Genomic DNA, 26517 nt, shown 5'->3' with positions numbered 1-26517 from the left:
GGAGATGTGTGGTCTTGGTGAAGGCAACATTCTATTTTCATGACTTGTGCTTTGGGTACATAGTGTTTGTGTCATAATTATTTATTATATTATACATGTATCTTTTATACACCATGCAGTGTATGTGTTCTTCATAATACAAATTTTTATAAATTCAGTGTGAATTGAAATGTTTGCTCTATTTATAATTTAAGAAGAAATATTAGATTAAGCATTGATTGAACATACTGTTGATCCTTGAATGATACAGGTTTGAACCATGTGAGTCCATTTATAGGCAGATTTTTTTGATAAATAAAGTTTACTTTATTTAGTAGTTTTCAGGGAATCAAAAGTTATGTGGAGACTTTTGACAGCACAGGGGATGGCATCTCTAACCCCTGTGTTGGTCAAGGGTCAACCATAGTTATAGAACTGAAGAAAATTCAATCAATGGTATATAGGCATTTATATGGTTTCAAATATTGCTTTAATTACACATACTACCTTATATCAAGACTGGCAATATTGTTAATGTGTATCCTTAAATATTTTAATGGAGCTTATTTTATTATAAAATAACTTAATTAACTTGAAATATGTTAACTTTCCTATCAATTACCCATGCCTTTTTTAAGTGTCTGTTTAGATAATAATTCTACAAACTAAGTCACTACAATTACCTAGTGGTAATACATTTTAGCTACAGACAAAATACATTCCAGGTATCTGGGAATTTATTAAAATAATAATGAGTACTAACATATGTCTTACCTGATGAGAAAAGTCTTTTATTTTTTGCATGTCATTCTTTAAAGGATATATTGATATGATGTGATCAGTTTCTCTGGAAGGTACAACACAGGTTCCTCGATGGTGGTGCAAACATCAGTTGGGTCCACCTCATTCAAATTTCATTGATGTTTACATAACTAACATATTTTACTTTGTGGAACTCTAAAAAGACAACAAAAAAAAATTTTAAGTATTATTTTATATTATATATATTCACACATATATTTATATAACATATACAATTAAAATTTTTAAGTACAATGAAGAAAAAAATTACACTCCATCTATCCTATGCAATAAAATACTAAAGTTTAGGTAGACCATACATAATTTGTGTGCATGGTCCTGATGTTAATTATCAATTTACCTCACCAGACTATGGGTAAAATTTTTAGCAACGAGTACACAGAGTGATGTCTCTCTTGCTTTTGATATGCAATTTTAAAAAATTCAGTGTGCGTCTATAGTAATTTCCCTTTGTGGTCCATGCCCCATTGTTTATTCTTATCCATGTAGGACTTTTGTTTGGCATAAGACGGATTTACAAGAGTGAAGAGAATTATCGATGCTTCAGTCTGATATTGCTCAAAGTTCCGTGATTCAAAATCGGTACAATTCTATTAATTAGGTGTTACCAATTATATTTCAATATTGTAGCTACTTCTGTTCCCAATCTAATACTACACAAGTCTGTGTGATATAGACAGTTTAAGGAGGGAGGTCTAAAACTTGGCCATGCATTTAAGATTATACCTCACGAGCTTAAAAAATTCAGATGCCCAGGCCATACAACCAGATCAGTTAAAATCAGAATTTTTCAGGGCAGAAGTCAGGCATCAGTAATTTTTATCTCTCCTTAGGTGATCCAATTATGCAGCCAACTTTGCAAACCACTGGTCTAGGGGCTGATTCTCTGCATACTTCTCTATAATGAGAATGTACTCTGCCTTTCCATATATGACAAAAGGGTTTTCTTAATCTCTCTCGATTTATATAGGAAGCTCTCCCCTGGTATTAAGAACTCTTTTTTTTCTTTTTATGGTTTTTCTTCCCCAGCATCTCCCATACAGCAAATCAAGTGAAAATCTCTCCCCTTGGGACACCATGTTGCCTCACAATCGAATTGTTTAAATGCCTTAGGTTCTCTAGCTTTGCCTCACAAGCCTATGGAATAAAAACATGTAAATCAGTGTTTGCCAAGAAAGTTATTGTGATAAACATATTGCAATGGTCTTGGTCTTCAAATGGTCCCAATTGAGATATTTAATCAGAAGGTGATCAATGCTTCTGTTTGCCTGGGACTTTCCTGTTTAACACAGTTTTGAGTTCTGGAACCCCCATCAAGTCTCAGGTAAACAAGGATGGTTGGTAGTAGTTACAATAAGCTTTGGTACTTTGTCACTACAGCTCTGAATGAACTAGTGATACAAGTATCAACATTAATAATATTCACATGCCAAGTAAATTGTGCCATACAGAAAAGAAATGATGCTATATATCATGTTTGAAGCCCTACATCAAAACAAATCTACAGTGAAAAAAAAATACTAAAACAATTGTCTCTATGGTGGCGGGGAGTTTTACTAAAGTGATATGTGGGAACTTTCTGATATAATGGAAACGTTCTATATCTTATAGGGATGGGGATTACATGGATGTGTATCCATTCGTCAAAACTCATCAAATAGTACACTTAGAATCTGTACCTTTCAGAGTATGTAAAATTTACCTAAAGTGTAAAACAAATCATACAAAGTAAGTAAGAAACAGTAACTAGAATTATTTATTTATGAATAAATCTATGTCTTTACCAAACTGTCACCTTGGCTAATTTGTCTTAGACACTCTTCTTTTAGTTAAATTATACTACTATGAGTTCCTTTGATGTTGCACAGTTGTATGGGGGAGGGGGCGGGGGGGGGATGGGTGTGCATACGCACGTATGATCTTCACAGTAATCTGTAAATTCCCAAGGAGAAGACCCTAAACCATATTTGTCACCCCAGGAACTGGCAACATGTGTATCTTGGATTACCCACTCAACAAATCTGCTTTATAAGCAGGCTGGAACTTGATAGAGGCACTTCCTCAAAGCCTGAATGAACAGAACAAAGGAGTATCTCCAAGTGTGGTCCTTGGGTCTTCAGCATCAACATCCATCTGGGTACTTGCTAGAAATGCCAAACCTCAGGCTCCACTCTAAGGTAGAATCTCTGGGATTTGTCCCAACCATGTTTAATAAGCCCTTCAGATGATTTGCTGCATGCTCAGGTTAAACCATCACTAAATAGAGGATAAGTAGAAATGGTAACTAAATTAAGTTAAATTGACTAAAATCCATTCACATTTCAAGTGGATGGAAAAAGATGTGTGCCATAGATTTCCCAGCTATAGAGGTAAATTCTGAGGAGAGGCACATTTTGATTATTGGGCCCATTTTTTCTCCATTGAAGAATATTTTAATTAAGAATGAGATAAGAATAAAAATGAGGCTATGTCTTCCAGAATCTAAAGACCAACTGGAAAAAACAACACAAATATATATGACAGCAAAGTAACAACGTAATGAGCGATGGGACATGGCAGTGATGCGGACCACACAGATAATTGTCTGCCACGGTTTTGGGGCAGAGGACAAGATCCAAAGGGAGAAACATCCAAGAAAATCCATTCCAGTGGCACAGAAATCAGCAATGTCATACACACATAGAGTTGTCTCCTTCCTCATTGTTCAAAAATGACCCACAAAAGAGAGCTTCTTCCTCTTGTCCCATGCCACACTACGCAGATGGGATTTCTTCCCAACTGATCATTGGAAGAAACGCAGAACCAGAAATATAACTGCCTTGATCCTATCACTGCTAGAAGAAATGGGACAGGAAGAAATGTAACTGTAAATGCCACCTATCACATGACAGCCCACTGTCAAGGAAGATGAGGAGAGTGTGGTCTGGAAGATGCTAGCAGGTATGAGTCAGGAGGAAAAGCAGACCAGATAGAACTTATCACATCTAGAAAAGAAAATTTGTTTCCCACAAGTTTAAACGATTACATAGACAAACATTATTGTGTACTGTGATAATTACTTAATTATTAGATAAACAAAAACAAGGAAGATGTGTTGACAAATCACCCTGTTCAGGGCATATATAAGGGGACATGGCACAAGGAGACTTCAAACTCAAGCCCCTCACTCTCCTGAAAACCATCCCAGAACCTTCACCCTCTGACACCATGGTCAACTCCTGTTGTGGTTCCAGCTGCTGTGGCTCCAGCTGCTGCCAGCCTTGCTGCCGCCCCACCTGCTGCCAGACCACCTGCTGCAGGACCACCTGCTGCCGCCCCAGCTGCTGTGTGTCCAGCTGCTGCCGCCCCTCCTGCTGTGGCTCCAGCTGCTGTGGCTCTAATTGCTGTGGCTCCAGCTGCTGCAGGCCCAGCTGCTGCATCTCTAGCTGCTGCCGCCCCTCCTGCTGCCAGACCACCTGCTGCAGGACCACTTGCTGCCGGCCCACCTGCTGTGTGTCCAGCTGCTGCCGCCCCTCCTGCTGTGGCTCCAGCTGCTGTGGCTCCAGCTGCTGCAGGCCCAGCTGCTGCATCTCTAGCTGCTGCCGCCCCTCCTGCTGTGGTTCCAGCTGCTGTGGCTCCAGCTGCTGCCGCCCCTCCTGCTGCATTTCTAGCTGCTGCCGTCCCTCTTGCTGTGGTTCCAACTGCTGTGGCTCCAGCTGCTGTGGCTCCAGCTGCTGCCACCCCTCCTGCTGCCCCTCCTGCTGCCTGCGCCCAGTCTGTGGCCGGGTCTCCTGCCACACCACTTGCTATCGCCCCACCTGTGTCATCTCCACCTGCCCCCGCCCCATGTGCTGTGCCTCCTCTTGCTGCTGAATCTCTCTGCCTATAATCTTTATGACATAGGGATGTCTCCACAAGTCACATAAAATGTGTTAGAGCCAGCCAGTGACTGGGGGATGGACTCTCAGCTGCCAACTCTTCATCTTCTGATTTGGCATTTAGAGTTGGCATTCAGTTCTAGGAAATAATAGATTAAACCAATTGTCAAATGATTTTTATCTGATACATCCATTTTTAGGCCAGTAATATCTTCATCCTACGTATACACTGATTGTGATGATCTTACATGGCATTGTTTTCATGTGTTCTTAATAAACAGCCATTTCCCCAATACTAAAATCTCCTGATCTGTTAATGATTTGGCATGTACATGTGTGTGTGCATGCGTGTATGTGTCTATGTCCTTAGCTATCACCTCACACCAAAGCCCATCTTGCTTCAAATGCAGGAGAATGTGTTCAAGAGCAGTTACTTATATTGGAATCAAGACTCTAGTAGGCATTCATTGTATGATATGGGCAACATTGCATAACCTCTCCGAGCCTCGGTTTGCCTTCTCTGAGAAATGAGGACAATATATAATGTTCTTCAAAGGTTCAAAGACATAATCCATGTATACACTACAGTTAGCAGAGTGGGGTACATAATGTCAGCTGTCAATAAATATCTTTTTTTTTTTTTGGTTATTTTTCTTGAAACCCTAGTCACTTAAATTTCCCTTGACTATATTTCCACTTCTAGTATGTTCCATTACTGATTGTGCAAATTTTGGGTGCTCTGCCTAACTCAAGTACTTTCTCCTCCCTCTTTCCCTCCTCTTCCTTCCTTCCTCTTTTCCACTCTAAGCATAAAAAATCTCTTTTAGGAAATGAAGTATACCTTCTAAATCCAGATTTCTAGAAAATTATGAAGTCCATGGCAACTTTTCCATAAAAAATTTAAAATTTTTCACTAATAGTTGCTCACATTTTAGTATTTCTAGACTGAAACTCCGTATTTTCTCCAGTCTCATGAAAATTTTCATGTTATTGAAGTTTCTCATCTCCTTGATGATTTTTTTTTTCACTTTGGGCTTTTATCACCTTGCCTGGTTTTACTTAAGAGAATATGCAGAGGCTATTTTCCCCAGCACCCAGACTCAGGTAAGAATCAGCCTCCTTAGCTGAGATAATGTGTCACAATATACACAAAAATGTCTGTTTATGCAGATATAAGGGTCCATAACTTTTGGTTCACAATCTGGAGTATAGTAAAAATATTTTAAATTCAAATTTTACATATACCAGTTTTATCTAGTAGCTGTGTTACATTTCCCAAAACCTTAACAAGTATAATTAAGGGTTAATTATAATTTCTAAAATTAAAAAAAAAGTTATAAGGTATAAGAGACAAACCAGATAGGAGTTGATATCAAATGGGGTTCACCCCAACACACGTTGGGTATTTTGTTCTTAGTATATTACAGAAATGTCCTATAGATATTTTCAGCTTCACTTTTTCAACTTACTTTGAAATGTTTCTATAGAATACAGCCCTGTCTATTCACACAGTAGAGTTAACCAATTTTTTATCCTCCTATATATTCCTCTTTGATAACTACTAATTATAGGATTCAGGCTCTGGTTTCAACATTACACTTTATTAGCTAGAGCTAAATCAAAGAATGTTTTATACTGCTTTTTTCAGTATTAAAGTATATGAGACTTATAATTTCCCATTTTTATAACAAGAACTGGGTCACAGCAGAAACAAGACAGCATTCTAAAACTGTGTAATAAAAAGACTATTTACAAAAGTGTGGATAGAGTTCAGGGGAAGTAACAAGGAAAAGTTCAGTACCCAGGGCTCATAATAGCAAGGAGCAGGTGCCCTATATCTTAAGAACTATGTGAGAATTTGGGTGAAGGAGTCAAAGGGCAGCATGCCAAACTTCTTAGGATTACTCATACAGGCACTCAGTGGACAGTGATTTCCATCAGGGAGAGTTACAATGCTCCTAGAGAACCAAAAGTGATACCAGAGATATTGTGGTAGAAAAACTCAAGATAGAAACAGTTGTGAATGGGAAAGTGTTACTGAGTGGTTATTCTGTGGTCCCACTGACTTTACCTGAACACAGAGTTGGGATGATCTTAAATGAATGGAGCATGGACTAAGTCTGCCCTCCATCCTGTTTTATTTGGCCACGTTAAATACGTACCACTGGAATTGCTCAAGCCCTCCTAGGTAGCAAATTCTAAGCAATATAGAATTCCAGAAGAGCAACAAGAAATGACTGTTCTGATGAAGGAAACAGCTGAGGCAAGAGGGTTTGTTTGTTTGCTTGTGAGAGAGCTCACAAGCAGGGGAGGGACAGAGAGAGAGAGGGAGACAGAGGATCTGAAGCTGCAGTGACAGCAGAGAGCCCAATGCAGGGCTCAAATTCAGTAACCCTAAGATCATGACCTGAGCTGAAGTCAGACGCTCAACCAACTGAGCCACCCAGGCACCCCTGAGCGAGAGTTTTAATTCTCACAAACACTGTTAACAGACCTGTCTGGCCAGTGTATGGGAAGACAGCTCCTGGAGGTTAACAGCAGACTCTTGGTGATTACACAGCATCTTCCTCTGATTGCTTCAGTTGTAACTAATATAAACAAACTTTACAGGAGGCAAAACAAGCCTATCAAGACTGGTAATACCATCCCAGACTTGGCTAATGCGTTCTTTTCCACATCAGTTTCAAGGTTCTGCCAGGTGCAATTTACATTCTCATGGCAAGGCATCGAGTACGTATTTACTGTTTTGCTACACAAATGTTTGAGTTCACTAGCATATTGCCATAATCTAATGAGGTTGGCTTGGACTTGATAACTATTAAGATCAAGTTAATACTTTGCATTGATAACTGTGGCATTCATGCATGAAAAAATCATCAGTGAGTTTGAAAAAGCAAGTCTAGGAATAGACCCAAATATGTAAGGAAATTTAGTGTAAGAAAAGTTGCCATTTTAAATCAGTAGGGGAAAAAATTATTACTTAGTAAGTGTGGCAGGTTATGGTCATATCAGATTATCAGATTTTAAAACATTTAAACCTCATATTTTATAGCTGCATAAATTTCTGATAGAGTAAATATTTGAAAATAAAACATGAAACTCTGGACAAAAGAAATTATGAGATAATGTCTACACAATCAGAAAGGACTTTCAAAGTATGACACCAACCCAGAAGTATAAAAGATTAAGTATAAAAGTATAAAAGATTAATAAATTTGACTATATCAGAAGTAAATGTCTGTATGGCAAAAACCACATAAGCAAAGTCAAAGAAAAAAGACAAACTAGGAAAAATATTTGAAATTCACATCACATACAAAGGCTAATTTTTATAATATACAAAGAGTTCCTGTAAAAATCAATGTATAAAGGTTAAACCCAGTAGAAAAACATGAATTACAGACAATATAGAAAATTTCTATAATTTTTTCTATATAATTTCTGTAATTTTTCCTTACAGAAAAGGCAATACCACTAGCCTTAAACATCTGAAGAGCTGCTCAATCTCACAATAAGAAAAGTGCAAATTAAAATCACATATAGAGGGGGCTAGGTGGAGGATGGGCTGAATAAGTGATGGGTATTAAGGAGGGCACTTGTTGCGATGAGCACTGGGCGTCATATGTAAGTGATGAATCACTAAATTCTACTCCTGAAGCCAATATTACATTATATGTTACCTAACTAGAATTTAAATAAAAATTTGAGAAAGAAAAAAAAATCACCTACGTATCTCATATTGACCAAGACTGATGACAGATAAGATAGATAGATAGATAGATAGATAGATAGATAGATAGAAAGATAGATAGATAGGTGTCTACATGCATAACTACACATCTCTGTACATGTATCTATGTACTTGTAGGTCCTGTGTATCACTGCATTAATAAAAATAGGGAAAGCCAAACATTCACACATTGCTGGTAGATGGGTACACTGGTATAATCCCTAAGGAAGTTGAAGTTGTCATTATCTAACAAACATTATAAACAAATGTATACTCTGATCCAGCTATTCTATTTCCAGAAGAGTTTATTCTATAGAAAACACTCACACATGTGAAATCATGTATGATCAGGCTTATTCGTTGTAGCATTGTAAGTAATCTCAAAAGACTAAAAGCAAAGTAAATATCCAACAGTGGGAGACTGACTCAATACATTACAGTACCTTCATAATCAGAATACGATGCTACTGTAAAAGAAAAAGAATGGCAAGCAGTGTATACGTTATCTGAATGCTTCATGTGAAAACCGCCAAGGAGGATGACCACGACTGATAGGCTACCATTTGTATAAATGAAAGAAATGGGTAAGTCTTCTTATTTGTTTCTTATGTGTTAAGCAACAAAAAAAGCTGGAAACTGGCTGCCTTCAAGGAGGGAACCTGTAAACTGAGAAGAAAGGTGGGAGGAATACACGTGGGAAAAAAAAAAAGAGATACTCGAAATGTTTAAATGAAATTTTAAAATATAAAAGATGTAGGGGCGCCTGGGTGGCTCAGTCGGTTAAGCGTCCGACTTCAGCTCAGGTCATGATCTCACGGTCCGTGAGTTCGAGCCCCGCGTCGGGCTCTGTGCTGACAGCTCAGAGCCTGGAGCCTGTTTCAAATTCTGTGTCTCCCTCTCTCTGACCCTCCCCCGTTCATGCTCTGTCTCTGTGTCTCAAAATAAATAAACATTAAAATATAAAAGATGCAAAATATAAAAACCTTTCTGCAGAGACTATTTTGTTTTTTCTTTTATTTTTTTTAAATTTTTTTTAACATTTATTTATTTTTGAGACAGAGAGAGAGCATGAACAGGGGAGGGTCAGAGAAAGAGGGAGACACATTATCTGAAATAGGCTCCAGGCTCTGAGCAGTCAGCACAGAGCCCGACGCGGGGCTCGAACTCACGGACCGCGAGATCATGACCTGAGCCAAAGTCGGCTGCTTAACCGACTGAGCTACTCAGGCGCCTCTTTTCTTTGATTTTTAACTCTCCACTTCTTCCCTATCCAAGACAATGCTAAGCAACATTTCAACTTCTCCTGCACTCCTTCCAAAGATTGTTTCCTTTTCACGTCTTACCAATGTTGGTCTTGCCACAGCTCATATGGGGAGAGGGGTGGATATAGAGCGGCAACCCATGGCTCAGCTCGATGGGCATGACCAGAGGACTCATTCAACCAGTGGGAAGACTTGGGGAAAAGGTTTCGAGCCCCTTGGGGAAAATGGTGGGCTATGCTGTCAACAGATCAAAAACTATCAGCCCAGAGGACATTTCTGATCAACTCTGATCAACCTCACATGACTCTTTGCTATTTAAAAGCCTGGAGTTGCTGCTAACTGTTTCACAGAACATCAGAGTGATGAGAACACAGCCTGGAATCCTGTAGGAATTTCGTTAACCCGATGATCACCCACAATAAACACGACAAATCAAAAGCTTCCTCATTTCTTACACTCAAAGAGAAGCTCACTTCCCTTTTTTTGCTACCAGCATTCCATCTACTGAAACATTAATTTTCCACTAGAGATCATACTCCTTCAGAAGCTCTCCCACAATCATGTCAAGGTGAGTAACAGAGAAGACATAGGGACCCACCTGTGTCACATGATACCCAGAAATTAAAGTCTTGTGACACTGCAAACAAAAGAAGAAATAAGAAGTGATTCACATGAGAACTCAGGAACTTGAGAAAAGGCAAAGAGCTATTTTCTACATATTGGGAGTTTTTCCTAGAAAAATATAATGATCTAATTTACTAATTGCATTTGCAGTCATATAAACAATAAGAAGGAAATAGTCTTTTCCTAACCACAGAAGTACCTCAGGGGGGTATAAAAGGGGCCATGTGGCAAGGAGACTCCCAAACTCGAGATCCTCACTCTCTTGGAAACCCACCCAGAACCTCCACCCTCTGACACCATGGTCAACTCCTGTTGTGGCTCTGTCTGCTCTGACCAGGGCTGTGGCTCCAGCTGCTGCCAGCCTTGCTGCCGCCCCACCTGCTGCCAGACCACCTGCTGCAGGACCACCTGCTGCCGGCCCACCTGCTGTGTGTCCAGCTGCTGCCGCCCCTCCTGCTGTGGCTCCAGCTGCTGTGGCTCCAGCTGCTGCAGGCCCAGCTGCTGCATCTCTAGCTGCTGCCGCCCCTCCTGCTGTGGTTCCAGCTGCTGTGGCTCCAGCTGCTGCAGGCCCAGCTGCTGCACCTCTAGCTGCTGCCGCCCCTCTTGCTGCCAGACCACCTGCTGCCGCCCCAGCTGCTGTGGCTCCAGCTGCTGTGGCTCCAGCTGCTGCCGCCCCTCCTGCTGCATTTCTAGCTGCTGCCGCCCCTCTTGCTGTGGTTCCAACTGCTGTGGCTCCAGCTGCTGCCGCCCCTCCTGCTGCCCCTCCTGCTGCCTGCGCCCAGTCTGTGGCCGGGTCTCCTGCCACACCACTTGCTATCGCCCCACCTGTGTCATCTCCACCTGCCCCCGCCCCATGTGCTGTGCCTCCTCTTGCTGCTGAGCCCCCTTCTCGGTGACCACCATCTCCGCCTACCTCTGCCCCACAGATGTAGCCCCTCCTTTTCTGCTGCTAGGACACATGAAGTAGAAATGATGTTGCTCAACTGAATTGGGCCTTGATTCTACTGAAGAACCACGCCATGCTGTTGAAGAAGATGGATATGGCCCAGAGCACTTACGCAATAACAGATTTTATCCTTCAGTTTGACAATTGGTGACATTCTCATAACTTCCCTTTTCTGGGCCTTCTCTGTAACCTTATATATTTCTGTACCAAAATAAAGTTATACTTCCCTGCATTAACAATTCAGTGTGATTGATGCTCCTTCCAGATTTTGTCTTCAGCTCATAGGCAAGTGTATTTGACCTACACCTACCTGCAGGATACACAACATGGTCTTGACACCTCTCAGTAAGAGTCAGGTTCCATTATTCACTCCCTGATTCTTTCTTACATGCTTCCTTATTTCCTAAGCAAATCACCTAACTATGAACCTGTCCTAGGAAAATGACAACATGAAAAACAGAAATTTGGTAGACTGTTAAGTACGTAAAAGTGAAAAGAACACAATACATGTTTCATGAATCACACCAGTCACTGTAGCTGTGCAACATGTTGTTTGGCACAGTATGTAAGTTTGTATGCAGACTTTTACTCGATGACACTAGTGTCATCCATGCAGCTAATCAAATGCACACTGACTTTGACTCGATTTGCAACAGGACCTCAGCCATTTCTCATTTTTCTATTGATAGACAAATTTCAGATCCTCATGCATTCAAGGGACAGGCAGGTAACTTAGATGAGTAAAGCACGCCCTTGATAAGATGATGTGTTTGGTGAAAACTGCGGCGAATTACAGACTGTATGACCACATAAGAGGGTATTCCTGAGTTCCTGTCAGTTGCTTCCATGGAGAAACAGGGGCCCAGTGCTTTCACTGAAAAGTGGGTCTGCTTTCCCTGACCCTTCCAAATGCCAATTTCTTCATTCACTCATCCAAATAGTATTTATCAAGCATTTATTACATGGGAGGCACTGCTAAAGATACTAGAGGGGTGCCTGAGTGGCTCAGTCGGTTAAGTGTCCAATTTCAACTCAGGTCATGGTCTCATGGTTTGTGAGTTCAAGTCCTCCATCAGGCTCTCTGTTGTCAGTGCAGAGCCTGCTTCAGAAACTCTGTCACCCCCTCTCTCTGCTCCTCCATCTTTCTCTCAAAAATAAATAAAAATATTTTTTTTTTAAAAAGACACTAGAGTAATGTCAGAGACCAACACACAGAAAACTGTCTATAGTAATGGAGCAGATATTCTAATAAAGTTGATGTATTTACTTTTAAATGTTTTTCTATACATTGCCCGCTCAGGTTTCTACACAGTATCTTTTCTCTGTACTTTTATTTTTCCAAATAAGACTGGGCTTCGAAGCCCCTCTTTAGATGAAAATATTTGTAATACAAATGGGAACATGATTCCCAAAAGGACAGTTTTACTAATGATGTACCCCACCCTTCAAACCTAGAGCCACACTAAAGCCATCCGGTTAGGAGAGGAAGATAGAGGGACAGGCTCACGGATGAGGAACAGAATGGAGCTGATCATCAGTTACTCACTTGGGGTGGGAACTGACAGGAGGTTGGGCTCCCATACTACAACAATTCCTGAACCTAGCAAGTAAATTTGACGAGGACATAAGATTTCTATCAGTATAAATTAACTTTATTTTAGGGGTGCCTGGGTGGCTCAGTTGGTTAAATGTCCAACTCTTGATTTTGGTTCAGGTCATGATCTCACAGTTTGTGATACTGAGCCCCACATCGGGCTCTGTGATAACAGCATAGGGCCTGCTTGTGATTCTCTCTCCTCTCCCTCTCTTTCTGCCTCTCCCCCACCTGCACACACATTCTCTCTCTTGCAAAAATAAATAAACATTAAAAAATAATTTTATTTTGGGGTGCCTGCATGGCTCAGTCGGTTAAGCATCCGATTTCGGCTCAGCTCATGATCTCACAGTTCATGAGTTCAAGCCCCGCATCAGGCTCTGTGCTGACAGCTTGGAGCTTGGAGCCTGCTTTGGCTCTCTCTCTCTCTGCCCCTCCCCCACTCACACTCTGTCTCTCTCTCTCAAAAACTAAACATTAAAAAAAGATAGTAATTTTATTTCTTATTAATTGTATTTTATATACTATCAATGATTATGGAATTAAAATTAAATAAGAACAATTCACTTTTCAAAAGTATCAACAACATAAGATGCTGAGACAAAAAAGTAACAAAAATATGGAAGAGTTCTGGAAGGAGGTTCCTCCTTCCAATCCAGGGACGTGACATGTATCTCCATTTATCTAGACCTTCTCTAATTTCTCTTTGTAAAGTTATGCAGCTGTGGGAAGAGCTCTTCCATGTTTTTGTTACTAAAAACAGAGAACAAACAGGGTTGTTGGAGAGGAGGTGGGTTGGGGGATGGGCTAAATGGGTCATGGGCATCTGTTGGGAGGGCACTTGTTGTGATGAGCACTGGATGTTACACGTTAAGTGATGAATCACTGGGTTCTCCTCCTGAAACCAATACTACACTGTATGTTATTAAACTTGAATTTAAATAAATAATTGAATAAAATGAATTTTTTAATTATAAAAAATAAATGAAAGACAGCATCATTGAAATTAACAAGTCAATGGATGAATTAAATATATATTAAGCACAGCTGAAAAGGGGAAAAATGTTGATTCTCCTGCAGTCGATCCAAAATTTCAATGCAATACCAATCAAAATTTCAGGAGACTTTTTAATAGATGCTTAGAAGCTGATTTTTAAAATTTATGTGGCAACATAAAGAACCTAGAATTTCTAAAGCAATTTTGAAAAATGAAGATATAAAAGCTGCAATTTTAATACCAAACAAATTAGATTTATACCAAAAAGCATTAGAGGAGACAAAGTGGGATAACTTTACTATGGTAAAGGCTACAATGAAAATATAACTACAAAGCTAAGTTTCAGAAAAAGAAGGCAATGCCAGAGTAAAAAAGACACAGTCCAATCATCAAAGACTAACACACTGTGTACTTAAAGAGAGAACACGTGAAGAAAAATCAATCAATGTGAAAATAACTATAGGTAATTAATAAGGTAGATCTTACAGATACGCATCAAATTCACAACCCCCAAGATAAAAAAGACACTTCCTGTTTTCAAGTGCACAGTATTATTTTAATAGTGAAAGCCTGAAAACAACCCACATGCCCATCAATAAGGGACTGGCTAAATAAATCTTATTATGGCAACAGAATGGGATACTTTGTGGCTGAAAATGAAATGAAGACCATCAGAACGTACCTACTACTCTGAAATAATCTGAGATAAATTGTTAAGTGAAGCAAAAGCAAGTTGGAGCTAAGCCTATCAGTGTACAACCGTTTAAGAAACAAAGGAGATTCGGGGCGCCTGGGTGGCTCAGTTGGTTAATAAGCGTCCAACTTCGGCTCAGGTCATGATCTCACGGTTCGTGGGTTCGAGCCCCGCATCAGGCTCTGTGCTGACAGCTCAGAGCCTGGAACCTACTTCAGATTCTGTGTCTCCCTCTCTCTCTGCCCCCTTCCCCGTTCATGCTCTGTCTCCCTCTGTCTCAAAAATAAATAAACATTAAAAAAAGAAAAAAAAAGAAACAAAGGAGATACAACTATGCAAATGCAAACACACTTGCATTTAAAATAGCAATGAGAGGGAAAACCTTAGATTATAAAAATGATTCTCTAAGGGGGGGGGAAGGAATAGAAATAAATAGCAGGACTTCCTTAAACATGCCTCACTTTGTAGAATTTATTTTGGTACCATAAATACTTTACAGAATTGCAAAACATTTAAATTTAAAAAGTGATTCCTAGAGATGTTTTTTTTAAGCCACTGATGACATGCTCTGTTCCATGCATGATGAAAAGAAACCTACAGTTCAAGTGTCCACTTCAGGTGTTTACCATCCAGCTGGAGACAGAGAATCACATTCAGGTTACAGTAGATGTGCGAAGTTTGAGGGTTCCACAATGTGATAGCAAGCATAAAGGAGGAGCAGATGAAGTTTAAAAAAAAAGTCAAAGCAAACATAAGAGAGGAGGAGCCATCTGGGCTGGAACTTCGAGAACAAGAAATTGCTGAGTTGATAGGGGAGAATGAACTTCTAAGGAGGTGTAACAGCACAATCAAAGGTATGGAATTAGTATTGTTTACACTGTAACTTAATAACCTTAACACAAGTCTATGTGAACTCTTAGAGAATGATGAGTGCCTCCTGGGTTCTTGGAGAAGAAAAATCAACATAATAATTACAAAGCATTCAGCAGACCATCTGGCACACGGCAAACACTCACAAATAGTACCTCCCTGTAGTATCTCATTTTTCACTGTAAGTACGTGAATCCTAAATACATAATGATTGTTTTGGACACTAATTTCTTTGATGCTTTGAGTATCTGCCAAAATCTTGCCTTTCAATATAGCGTATTTGAATGCCTGCAGGACAAACAAGTCTTATCTGTTTATATCCTCTTTAAGGAGAAAGACTTGAATTTGAATTATTGAAAGAGCACAAGAAAAAGATGCTTTAAATAAAAACTCCAATGTAATGCAGAATCCATTGCATATGTTGGCCAATCAAAAGATAGCTCAAACCCCCTCACTTTTAGCATATGTGGAGAAGATTCCTGAAGGAAAAAGTTCATTTCTGAAAATGGTTCTTTCATCAAAAAGGAATGGGTGAAAGCTTAGTCTTGAGGTAGAATCATCACATGAGATTGGAATGTCTTTTGTGACACCCGGACTCTCCAATCCACCAGGAAACAGTCCAGCCCTCCCTATCCATTGTACATAAGCATCCTCAGTGATGAGTCTTTCCTCCTATTTCCTTATCAGTACTCCACCTGACAATGGCATGCATTTTCCCACTTTGACCAAAGAGAGAGAGAGAGAGAGAAAGACAGGACAGACAGAGAGACAGACTTGGCATTGTGATAGCCATCCTCAAAATAAGACATGGGAAAAAAAGAATTAAATCCAGGAGCACATTTTGAAGATAGCTATCACAACATCAAGTCTCTCCCCTCCCCACCCCATCTTTTTTTTTTCTTTTTGTCAAAGTGAAAAAAATGCATGCCACTGTCAGGTGGAGTACTGGTAAGGAAATAGGAGGAAAAACTCATCATTGGGTGAAACGGGCCATGGCGATTAAGAGTGCACTTGTGATGAGCGCTGGGTGATGTACAGAACTGCTAACTCACTATATTGTACAACTGAAACTAATATGTTAACTATACTGGAATTAAAATAATAAAACAAAATATGACTGTGGAGTCGCACATGAAAACAGGACACGGAAAAACTCAGTAACAGAATATCATATGAAAGTTCCAACTTCGAAGACACATTAGGAAAAAAATGCAAAAGTGGTTTCATGTGGCTTAACAAGATTCAATGAATCACAACACTGCAGAAAAAGAGAAATGATGTTTTTCTTAGATATCAGCATATTTAACCTGATAAACATAATTATTAACTTAGTAATACTAATTGATTTCCTGGTAGGAAAAACAAGAGTGTTGCTCATGGTAATGTCAGCTACTCAGCAGGGTATAAAAGGGGACAGAGGTAAGGAGACATTCAAACTCAAGAAACCACCCTTGTGGAAACCCACTCATACCTACTGGTGAAACCCCAATCCTTCCTCTGACACCATGGTCAGCTCCTGTTGTGGCTCCGTCTGCTCTGACCAGGGCTGTGGCTCCAGCTGCTGCCAGCCTTGCTGCCGCCCCACCTGCTGCCAGACCACCTGCTGCAGGACCACCTGCTGCCGGCCCACCTGCTGTGTGTCCAGCTGCTGCCGCCCCTCCTGCTGTGGCTCCAGCTGCTGTGGCTCCAGCTGCTGCAGGCCCAGCTGCTGCATCTCTAGCTGCTGCCGCCCCTCCTGCTGTGGTTCCAGCTGCTGTGGCTCCAGCTGCTGCCGCCCCTCCTGCTGCATTTCTAGCTGCTGCCGCCCCTCTTGCTGTGGTTCCAACTGCTGTGGCTCCAGCTGCTGTGGCTCCAGCTGCTGCCGCCCCTCCTGCTGCCCCTCCTGCTGCCTGCGCCCAGTCTGTGGCCGGGTCTCCTGCCACACCACTTGCTATCGCCCCACCTGTGTCATCTCCACCTGCCCCCGCCCCATGTGCTGTGCCTCCTCTTGCTGCTGAGCCCCCTTCTCGGTGACCACCATCTCCGCCTACCTCTGCCCCACAGATGTAGCCCCTCCTTTTCTGCTGACCATCAGGACACATGGGATGGGGCTGATGTTGCTCAACTGAGTTGGGTCTCATTATTCCAATGAGCCTACCACCATCCCACTGACTCTGTGAGCATATTCTAACCTCAGTCCAAATTCCGCTTCTGGATCTCTCCCTTTCATCCAAGTGTGAATTTTCTTACAATACCAATTGTTGTAGTGACCACTTCTCCCTAAAATATCCTTAACTTTTGGGCACCAGCTCATCAAGCTCAGGGAGCTGAAGTCTGATTTCAGTATTTCTACATTACAGATTTTTATTGTCCAAAGGATTTAATTGTCCAAGGGATTCTCTTTTATAATTCTTATTCCCCCAATTTTCCTATGTTATAACTCTATGCCAAAATAAATCACCTCTTTCCTATATGAAAAATCAGTGTGATGGTACTCTTCTTTAAGATGTTCTATGCTCTCTGGACAACCATACGGTACATACACATGTAAGACATACAACATGGCTTTGTCAGTCTTACAATCTTACAAAGTCACAGCTTCAGTTTCACTGACAGATCTCTTCAGTTCTTAGATAAGACATATTCTAGGGAATTCTTGGATAAACATCAGAGAAAAACCTTTTTGGAAAACCTGTAGGCAATTAATGCTCCCTGGGACATCTTTTCCATATTATATATCTCTGAAAGCAGTTAATAGTAATTATAAGGAGAGTGAAGTTGAATGTTGCTGGGAGCAACTGACGATTTGGGAAAACATAATGAAAGGCTGAGGGTGATAAATCAGAGATTAAAGGACAGATGTAAAAGCCAGAAGTTTCATTGGCAGCACAGAGACTGACTCTCATCTCCTGCAGTTAGAGGCCAGATAAAGCTGAAGACCAAGGCTAGGACATCACCACAGGAAAGACAGAGCTCCAGAGGTGGTTGTTCACTCAGTCTAGGCAGTACTGCCATGGCAGGGTCAGGGCCCTAATTGGGAGAGATGGGGACCCTGAGATATGAGATGGGGACATCTGGATTGATGCATTTGAAGATCTTGAGCCCCCAAATTTCCCTGAACCCTCTCGGCTTGGAGAGGTGATCCAATTTCCTTGTTGACATTTAGTGCCACCTCCATCTTGAAAATGATGCAGAAATTTCAGTCTTGGAAGACAGCACAAGCTCCTCTCACTACCTTCTCCCACTTCATTTTGTCACAGACCAGTAACTACAGTTAAGTTACACAACGCACCCAGACAATAGCCAAACCTGTTAATGGGAGACTTATATCCCAAAAGATCTGTAGGACCCAAAAACTGCTTCATAGATCGTGGTGTGCTTTTCAATCAGGAGGCACATATTGTCCAGTTGTCTCCTTTTTTTTTTTTTTTTTTTTTTGATATAAGCAGCTACTGATGATCATTGCCTAGGACCATTATTCATTAGGCATAGTAAAATCATGATACTGCAATTCTATTATTCCTCTGCCTGCCATTTATTAGCTGGGATAATTCCATAAAAATAAACTTCCCTCGTCAACATTTGGTAGTCCTAAGGAATAGTCTGGACAGGAGAGGCAAAATAAATGCTTGATTCTTTCCCTTTATTTCCCAGTTTCCATCCTCTGAGAGTGACCAAAGAGGTTTTTTTTTATTGTTTTTAAAAATTTGCATTAATATGAACTCATGGATTTCAATAGACTTGATGGTGAATCAATCCATTCCAGTTTATATCCCTCTATTGATGCTCAAATAAACAACTTTGAGTTGGCCTCCAAGTCCTTTTGACATGAATCTAGTAGTCTTTGAAAATTCCTTGCTTTTTCATATAACAGGATATTGCAGACTCGTTTATGTATTTCCTTCCCCCAACTTCTAATCAGTCATTTCTCCAAGGATCCCCAGTTCCTTTTAGGTAGAAACAGTATTTGAGACCATAAATTGAAATATGTGATGTTCATTACTACTAAATCCCTAGAAAATATATATTTAAATGATACCCAGGTCTTTAGTTTCTACTGAGAACTACAGAGTTTTACTTAAACTCATATATCTTACTTATAAATCTCATTTCTTCTATGCAAAAGTATCAGTTCTTAGTGACACCAATGTATTTACTCATTTTCTTTATTCTATGTTTGTCCAACAGTCTCAAAATAACATTACCAACACTATAGTTACTGAAATCAAACTTAAGACTTTTTCTGCTGTTTTATTTATTTTTGATCTTGGAATAATTGCTTTTTATGCCTGCATATACAGTTAGGGTCCTTTGCTATTGCCATGTTTTAATAATTTTGAGATTTAAAATTTTTAATTTTGTTTTAAAATTATGTAAAATATTGACATGAATCCAAAGTCAAACCTATAGAAAGAGTATATTCCAAAAATTTAGCTTCAATCCTCTGTTCTCCCACTTTATCTCCTCTACCTTCTCTGAGTCAACCTTAAAAAAAATTATGGTTGAGGGGTGCCTGGGTGGCTTAGTCGGTTAAGCGTCTGACTCTTGATTTTGGCTGAGGTCATGATCTCGCAGTTTGTAAGTTTGAGCCCCACATCAGGCTCTGTGCTGCCAGTGCAGAGCCTGCTTGGGATTTTCTCTCTCTCCCTCTCTCTCTGTTCCTCCCCTGCTTCTGCTCTCCACCCCAATCCCTCTCTCTCAAAAAATAAACTTAAATTATGGTTGATACTTCCATTATTTTTTCTTTTCTTCTCAGCTTTATTAAGGTCCAACTGACATACTAAAATCGCATTTAAGTGTACAATTTGATGTTTTGATATATATTGCTGTAATCAACACCACCATCAAGATAAAGAAGATCTATCACCCCCTCTGCATTTCCTTCCCATACTCCACCCCTAGACAACTACAGATCCAGTGTCACTTCAAGTTTGTTTCCATTTTCTAGAGTTTCGTGGAATCCTACCATTGTGTACTCTATCTTGCCTGGCTTCTCACACAGCATAATTATATTGAAATTCATTTTGTTATGTGTATCACTAGTTCATTTCTTTTTATGACTGAGAGGTCTTTCCTTGTATGGAGACACCACATTTGTTTATCCATTCACCTGTGGACAGACAGTTCGGTTGTTCCTAGATTTTTTTTATCTTAAAAAATAAAGTCTCCATGAACATTTGTGAACAAGCCTTTGAATGGACATATCATTTTAACTTTATTTTTTTAATTTTAATTCCAGTGCAGTTAATATGCAGTGTTATATTAGTTTCAAGTATACAATACAGTGATTCAACAGTTTCCATCAAGATAAGTATACTCTTAATCCCTGCACTATTTCACCCATCCCCCCCACCCACCTCCCTTCTGTTCTCTATAATGAAGAGTCTGTTTTTTTGGTTTGTCTCTTTTTATTTTCCCTTCGTTCATATGATTTTACTTCTCTCGGGTAAGTACTTTGAGGTGGAACGGCAAGGTCATATAGTAGGTGTATCTTTAACTCTTTGAAAAACTGTCAAACTGTTTTACAAAGTGACTGTGCCATTTTATATCCCTTCCTTGTGTGAGAATTCCAATGGCTTCATGCTATCACCAACAACTTGGTAAGGTCAGTCTTGTTAATGTCAACCATTCTAGAGTGTGTACGGTATTCTCACTGTAGTTTTAATGTGAACCTTCTTAATGATTACTCCTTTCACGGGTTGACTTTCCATCTACATATTTTCTTTGGTGAATGCCTATTCAAATATTTTGCCCATTTTTTTGTTGGGTTATCTTATCATTGAGTAGTAAGAGTTCTTTATATGTTCTATATACAAATCCTTTGTGGGATATATGCTTTAAGTATTTTCTCCAGTGTGTGGCTTACCTTTTAATTTCCTAAATAGTATTTTTTAAGTTTTTATTTTCATTCCAATTAGTTAACATACAGTGTTATATTAATTTCAGGTGCACAATATACAATTCAGCAATTCCATACATCACCCTGTGCTCATCACAAGTGCACTCCTTATTTTGCCTATCTTCCCTCCCCCGATCCCCTCTAGTAACTATCAGTTTATTCTCTATAGTTAAGAGTTTGTTTCTAGACTTGTCTCTTTTTTTTCCTTCTGCTTATTTGTTTTGTTTCTTAAGTTCCACATGAGTGAAATCATATGGTATTTGTCTTTCTCTGACTGATTTATTTAGCTTAGCATAATACTCTCTACCTCCATCCTTGTCCTTGCAAATGACAAGATTTCATCCCTTTTTATGGCTGAATAATATTCCATTATATATACATACATTAATATTAAAAAATTAATGTAATATAAGCAAATACATTTTATTTTTTTAATTTTTTAATGTTTATTTATTGTTGAGAGATAGAGCACAAGCAGGGGAGGGGCAGAGAAAGGGAGACACAGAATCTGAAGCAGACTCTAGGCTCTGAACTGTCAGCACAGAGCCCAATGCGGGGCCTGAAACCCACAAACCACGAAATCATGACCTGAACCAAAGTCAGATGCTTAACTGACTGAGCCACCCAGCAGCCCCAGCAAATACATGTTCTATATGTGTTCTCTTATTTTTTTAGACACATTGTAGTGTCTACAGACACTGTAGACCCTTCTCTCCGTCTACTTTGTCATCTCAACAATATATCCTGCAGATTACTTCACAGTAGCATAGAGATATCCCTTATTCCTTTATACAGCTGAACAGTGCTCCATTATGGGGATACACCATAGCTTAATCACCACTACCTACTGAAGGACACCCAGGTTGTGTCTAGTTCTTATTGCTGTTGTTTTGTTTTTACAAATAGCACTGCTATGAATAATCTTGCCTAACATCTTTTCATAGTTTTGCCAGAGTACGTTTTGAATAATTTATACAATTAGGATAACTGAGTCAAAGAATAATGCCACTAATTATCACCAAATCTTACTAAAAAACGTATGAGCATGGCAATTTCCACATAATCTCTAGATACTTGAGAGTGTTGTCAATGTTTGAATTTTTGACACTCTCACAGGTGAGAAGTGGCATCCTGTATAACTTCATTTCTATTCTTAAGCATGAGACTGGACATCTTTTTATGATAAAGAAAGATTTTCATCTTATTTTTTTTTCAGGTTTTTGCCTTTTCTCTAATCAAATTTTACAAGTACTTCATATAGTAAGGTCACTTACTCTGGTATAAATTACAAGTATTTTTTTCTCATTCAGTCATTTGTCTTTTGACTTTGTTTCTGGTAAGATTTTTTTTTTTTAATTTTTTTTTCAACGTTTTTTATTTATTTTTGGGACAGAGAGAGACAGAGCATGAACGGGGGAGGGGCAGAGAGAGAGGGAGACACAGAATCGGAAACAGGCTCCAGGCTCCAAGCCATCAGCCCAGAGCCTGACGCGGGGCTCGAACTCACGGACCGTGAGATCGTGACCTGGCTGAAGTCAGACACTTAACCGACTGCGCCACCCAGTCGCCCCTCTGGTAAGATTTTAAAATACATTTTCTTGTTTTTACAAATGATTACCTTTCCACTATTAGAACTTAACTAAAAAATATTAAATCATGAGTCTTCTTTAACAATGAAGTCTCCTGTTACCTCTATTGCTCATTTTTGTTTTTTGTTTGTTTGTTTAGGTTTTATTTTTTTAATATACTTTATTGTCAAATTGACTTACATATAACACCCAGTGCTCATCCTAACAAGTGCCCTCCTCTATTGCCCATTTTGTAAGTGCTCCTGGTTGACTCTCTTTGAAATGCTATTGCATCACCATCTTGTTTACTGCTCCCACTGCCACCAACCTAGACAGGCATTCATCTCTCATCCCTATTGTGCAACCACCACTTGAACTTTCTTCCTGCTTCCCATCACTCTACCCACTCACTGCCAAATAATATTTTTAAAACCTAGATATTTGCTCACACCTTTCTCCCAATAGTGTGATGATACAATATCTACTTACTTTGTAGAAATTCAGGAATATCTTTGCATTCTCCTCATTGTAGCAGTATTCTTTTTCTTTACCTTCCTATACATACCATCCAAACAAGTCATTTAGTCCATCAGTCAAAAATAAACCCCTGTTCAATCAGATCCCCACTGTCTGAATGCTCTTTTTTCTTTTCTCTATCCATCTAGATTATCTATAGCATGATAAAGGGCGAATAAATGCCCTATGTTTTCAATTAACCCCACATTCACGCAACTAACATTCAGTGAGAGCAATTGCTAGGCACCATGTTTATGTATGTGAATAAGACATTCTCTGACATCATGGGGTATATAGAAGGATTAGGAGAAAAGAGATATAAACCAATTATGCTAGAGTGTGATACCCTAGATCACAAGTATATTGGAGCAAAAGGGAATGAATGATTAGTTTTGAATGTGGTAGATGTCAAGAAAGATATTAGAGATGAGCTGGCATCTGGACTAGACATTTATGTATGAGCAAAAGTTTGCTGAAATGACAAGGAAGAAAGCACATTTACACAAATGAAACAGTATGAGAAATGACATGGGATTATTATTCCTCATACCTCTTTGTACATGCTAGAAGAGAACCATACTCCCTACTGACTGTATGATATCACTCTATCTAAACCTCAATTACTTCATGTCTAAAGAATTAAGAAAAATTGTGTCCACCTCCTAGAGTCCTTCTGAAGTATAAACAAGAGAACAATTACACAAGACTCAGAAAATTCCTGACACCTAGTAGGCACTCAAAAATAGTAACCATTAGTATTATCTCGCATTTCATACATGTATAAATTTAAATACATAATTTTTATTTATCATACAATGTTCTACATGCTTGCCAAACCCCTACATAATGTGTCTTGTTTGTCTTATTCAAGTGCCGATAGGACACAGATTAAAGCTTAACCCCTGAGATCTCATTTGTATCAAGAAAAACACCTCAAACATATTTCTGAGAGATAAAAAATCTCAGAATACAAGAAAATATTCAATTATACGTATTCTGTTGAGTATGCTTAACCATCAAAATAAGAGGAAAAATACACCCTTATGATACCCTGTCTCTGAAGAACATGTCAATAATAATTTAATAATTTTTAAAAGGACCCATTCATGCCAATGGATTTTTTACTATTTGTAAGTAGTGAAACACTGCATTAGAACTTTCAATTGAATAGACTCAGTAAGATAAAAGAGATAGAAATGTTGTTAGGATCCTTTATACCTCAATGACTATCCATAAAATCCAAATGAATCAGTATTCCCCGCTGCACACTAGGGACTGTCCCCCCCTCCCGGATGCCTCTTTCATGTTATTTTCCTACCAGCATTTCATATGACTTGTTGTTAACCTCTTTGACAGCAGATTTAGTCACCATAATATCCATTCTCAACATATTATCCTGGAGTTAAATACATAAATGAAGAATTAACACTTGTGACATTCAATGAAACAATGTCATGGGATAGGTCTACTTTGGAAGACACATCAGACAAGGGAAGACATATGGGAGCTGATTCACTTGATTTTAACCAAATCAGATAGCTCACAATACAACAGGAGAAGGAAGTGGAGCCCTTTTCTATATATAGGAATATTCACCAGATAAACATAATTATCTAATTTACTAAAACTAACTGATTTTCTATTAGGATAAACAACAAGAAGAGTCCTGCACATGGTCATAGTAACCCTCAGCAGGGTATAAAAGGGGACAGAGGTAAGGAGACATTCAAACTCAAGAAACCACCCTTGTGGAAACCCACTCATACCTATTAGTGAAACCCCAATCCTTCCTCTGACACCATGGTCAGCTCCTGTTGTGGCTCCGTCTGCTCTGACCAGGGCTGTGGTTCCCGCTGCTGTGGCTCCAGCTGCTGCCAGCCTTGCTGCCACCCCACCTGCTGCCAGACCACCTGCTGCAGGACCACCTGCTGCCACCCCAGCTGCTGTGTGTCCAGCTGCTGCCGCCCCTCCTGCTGTGGCTCCAGCTGCTGTGGCTCCAGCTGCTGCCGCCCCTCCTGCTGCATTTCTAGCTGCTGCCGCCCCTCTTGCTGTGGTTCCAACTGCTGTGGCTCCAGCTGCTGTGGCTCCAGCTGCTGCCGCCCCTCCTGCTGCCCCTCCTGCTGCCTGCGCCCAGTCTGTGGCCGGGTCTCCTGCCACACCACTTGCTATCGCCCCACCTGTGTCATCTCCACCTGCCCCCGCCCCATGTGCTGTGCCTCCTCTTGCTGCTGAGCCCCCTGCCCTGTGACCACTATCTCCACTCACTTCTGCCCCCTCAGATATAGACTCTTTGGTGTTGTGGGACACATGGTATCTGACTGACATCATTCAACAGGTTGAGCCTCACCATTCTAATGAACCTACCAACGTGCCACTGGCTCTGCGAGCACATTCTGGTTCATGTTAAGCTCCTTCCATGACTATCTTTTCCTTTCAATATTGGCATCAAATATGAATATTAATATGTGATCCATCAGCTAAAAAAAATCCCACTCCTCCAAATTTCTCATTCTTCCTTATTATTTTAGGGCTCTAGATTACCCTTCCTAACAAAGTGAATATTATCTGCAACCTTTGTGCAGTACTGATTTGACACCCTCTGACCTGGGGTTCAGTTATACCCTCAGACCTAGGGATCCAGTTATAGATTTTCTAACAGAGTAAATTTTTTTTTATGTTTCGTTGCTTCTCTTTCTAATACACTTTTCTACACATAAAAATTTTTTGGCATTGTTCCTTATTGTTTTCGTGATCATTTTACTTAGTATTAGGTAACTATATTTTACATGATGATACAGGAAGAACACTCATGTTGAAATCACTTTGAGAATAAGTGCTATATATACGAAATATAGATCATTTAAAATATTAGAACAAAAGTGGCACATGTGTACATGTATATGCACATGTATACATCTTAATATCCTAAATTAGGGCAGATTTCATTCATGTCTTTAGCTCTTATTTTTTAAATTTTAATTTGTTTTTTTATTGAGATATAATTGACATATAACATCATATTAGTTTCAGGTGTACACAATAATTCAATATTTGTGTACTATAAGAAATGATTGCCACAGTAAGTCTAGCTACAATCTGTCACTGTATAAAGGTACAAAATTTTTCTTCTTGTAACAAAAAATTTTAAGATTTACTCTCTTAGCAACTTTAAGGTGTGTG

At 39.6% G+C, this 26517-nt stretch overlaps 2 protein-coding genes and 1 long non-coding RNA gene across 5 annotated transcripts in view; 2 read left to right on the top strand and 1 right to left on the bottom strand.

The window, feature by feature from the left end:
- LOC122485538 overlaps positions 1-26517 on the bottom strand; it is a 116313-nt gene that overhangs the window by 1630 nt on the left and 88166 nt on the right. Inside the window, exon 2 of the long non-coding RNA XR_006297888.1 lies at positions 754-936. This is a non-coding gene — a long non-coding RNA (uncharacterized LOC122485538). The remainder of the gene's footprint in view (positions 1-753; positions 937-26517) is intronic.
- On the top strand, positions 3931-11459 carry LOC122485521 (keratin-associated protein 4-6-like). Of its 2 annotated transcripts, XM_043584399.1 has the most exons (2): positions 3936-4496; positions 10998-11459. In XM_043584399.1, exons 1-2 carry the CDS (start codon positions 4009-4011, stop codon positions 11152-11154), a joined length of 645 nt encoding a protein of 214 aa, XP_043440334.1. In that variant the 5' UTR covers positions 3936-4008; the 3' UTR covers positions 11155-11459. The 2 variants fall into 2 exon arrangements, with proteins under 2 accessions (XP_043440335.1, XP_043440334.1); XM_043584400.1 differs by lacking the exon at positions 10998-11459 and having other exon boundaries at positions 3931-4959.
- LOC122485525 (keratin-associated protein 4-6-like) lies at positions 10505-25908 on the top strand. Of its 2 annotated transcripts, XM_043584405.1 has the most exons (3): positions 16802-17193; positions 20737-20741; positions 25216-25908. In XM_043584405.1, the coding sequence occupies exons 1-3, from the start codon at positions 16881-16883 to the stop codon at positions 25567-25569; spliced, it is 672 nt and encodes a 223-aa protein (XP_043440340.1). In that variant the 5' UTR covers positions 16802-16880; the 3' UTR covers positions 25570-25908. The 2 variants fall into 2 exon arrangements, with proteins under 2 accessions (XP_043440339.1, XP_043440340.1); XM_043584404.1 differs by lacking the exons at positions 20737-20741; positions 25216-25908 and adding an exon at positions 10505-10611 and having other exon boundaries at positions 16920-17834.

The sequence above is a fragment of the Prionailurus bengalensis genome, chromosome E1, assembly GCF_016509475.1.
Source record: "Prionailurus bengalensis isolate Pbe53 chromosome E1, Fcat_Pben_1.1_paternal_pri, whole genome shotgun sequence".
NCBI classification, from domain to species: domain Eukaryota; kingdom Metazoa; phylum Chordata; class Mammalia; order Carnivora; family Felidae; genus Prionailurus; species Prionailurus bengalensis.
This window is presented reverse-complemented; position numbering and strand designations above follow the sequence as displayed.

Bases quoted from the DNA above. Each gene is read 5' to 3' on its own strand.
- LOC122485525 (XM_043584405.1), top strand. From the start codon at position 16,881: ATGGTCAGCTCCTGTTGTGGCTCCGTCTGCTCTGACCAGGGCTGTGGC.
- LOC122485521 (XM_043584400.1), top strand. From the start codon at position 3,934: ATGGCACAAGGAGACTTCAAACTCAAGCCCCTCACTCTCCTGAAAACC.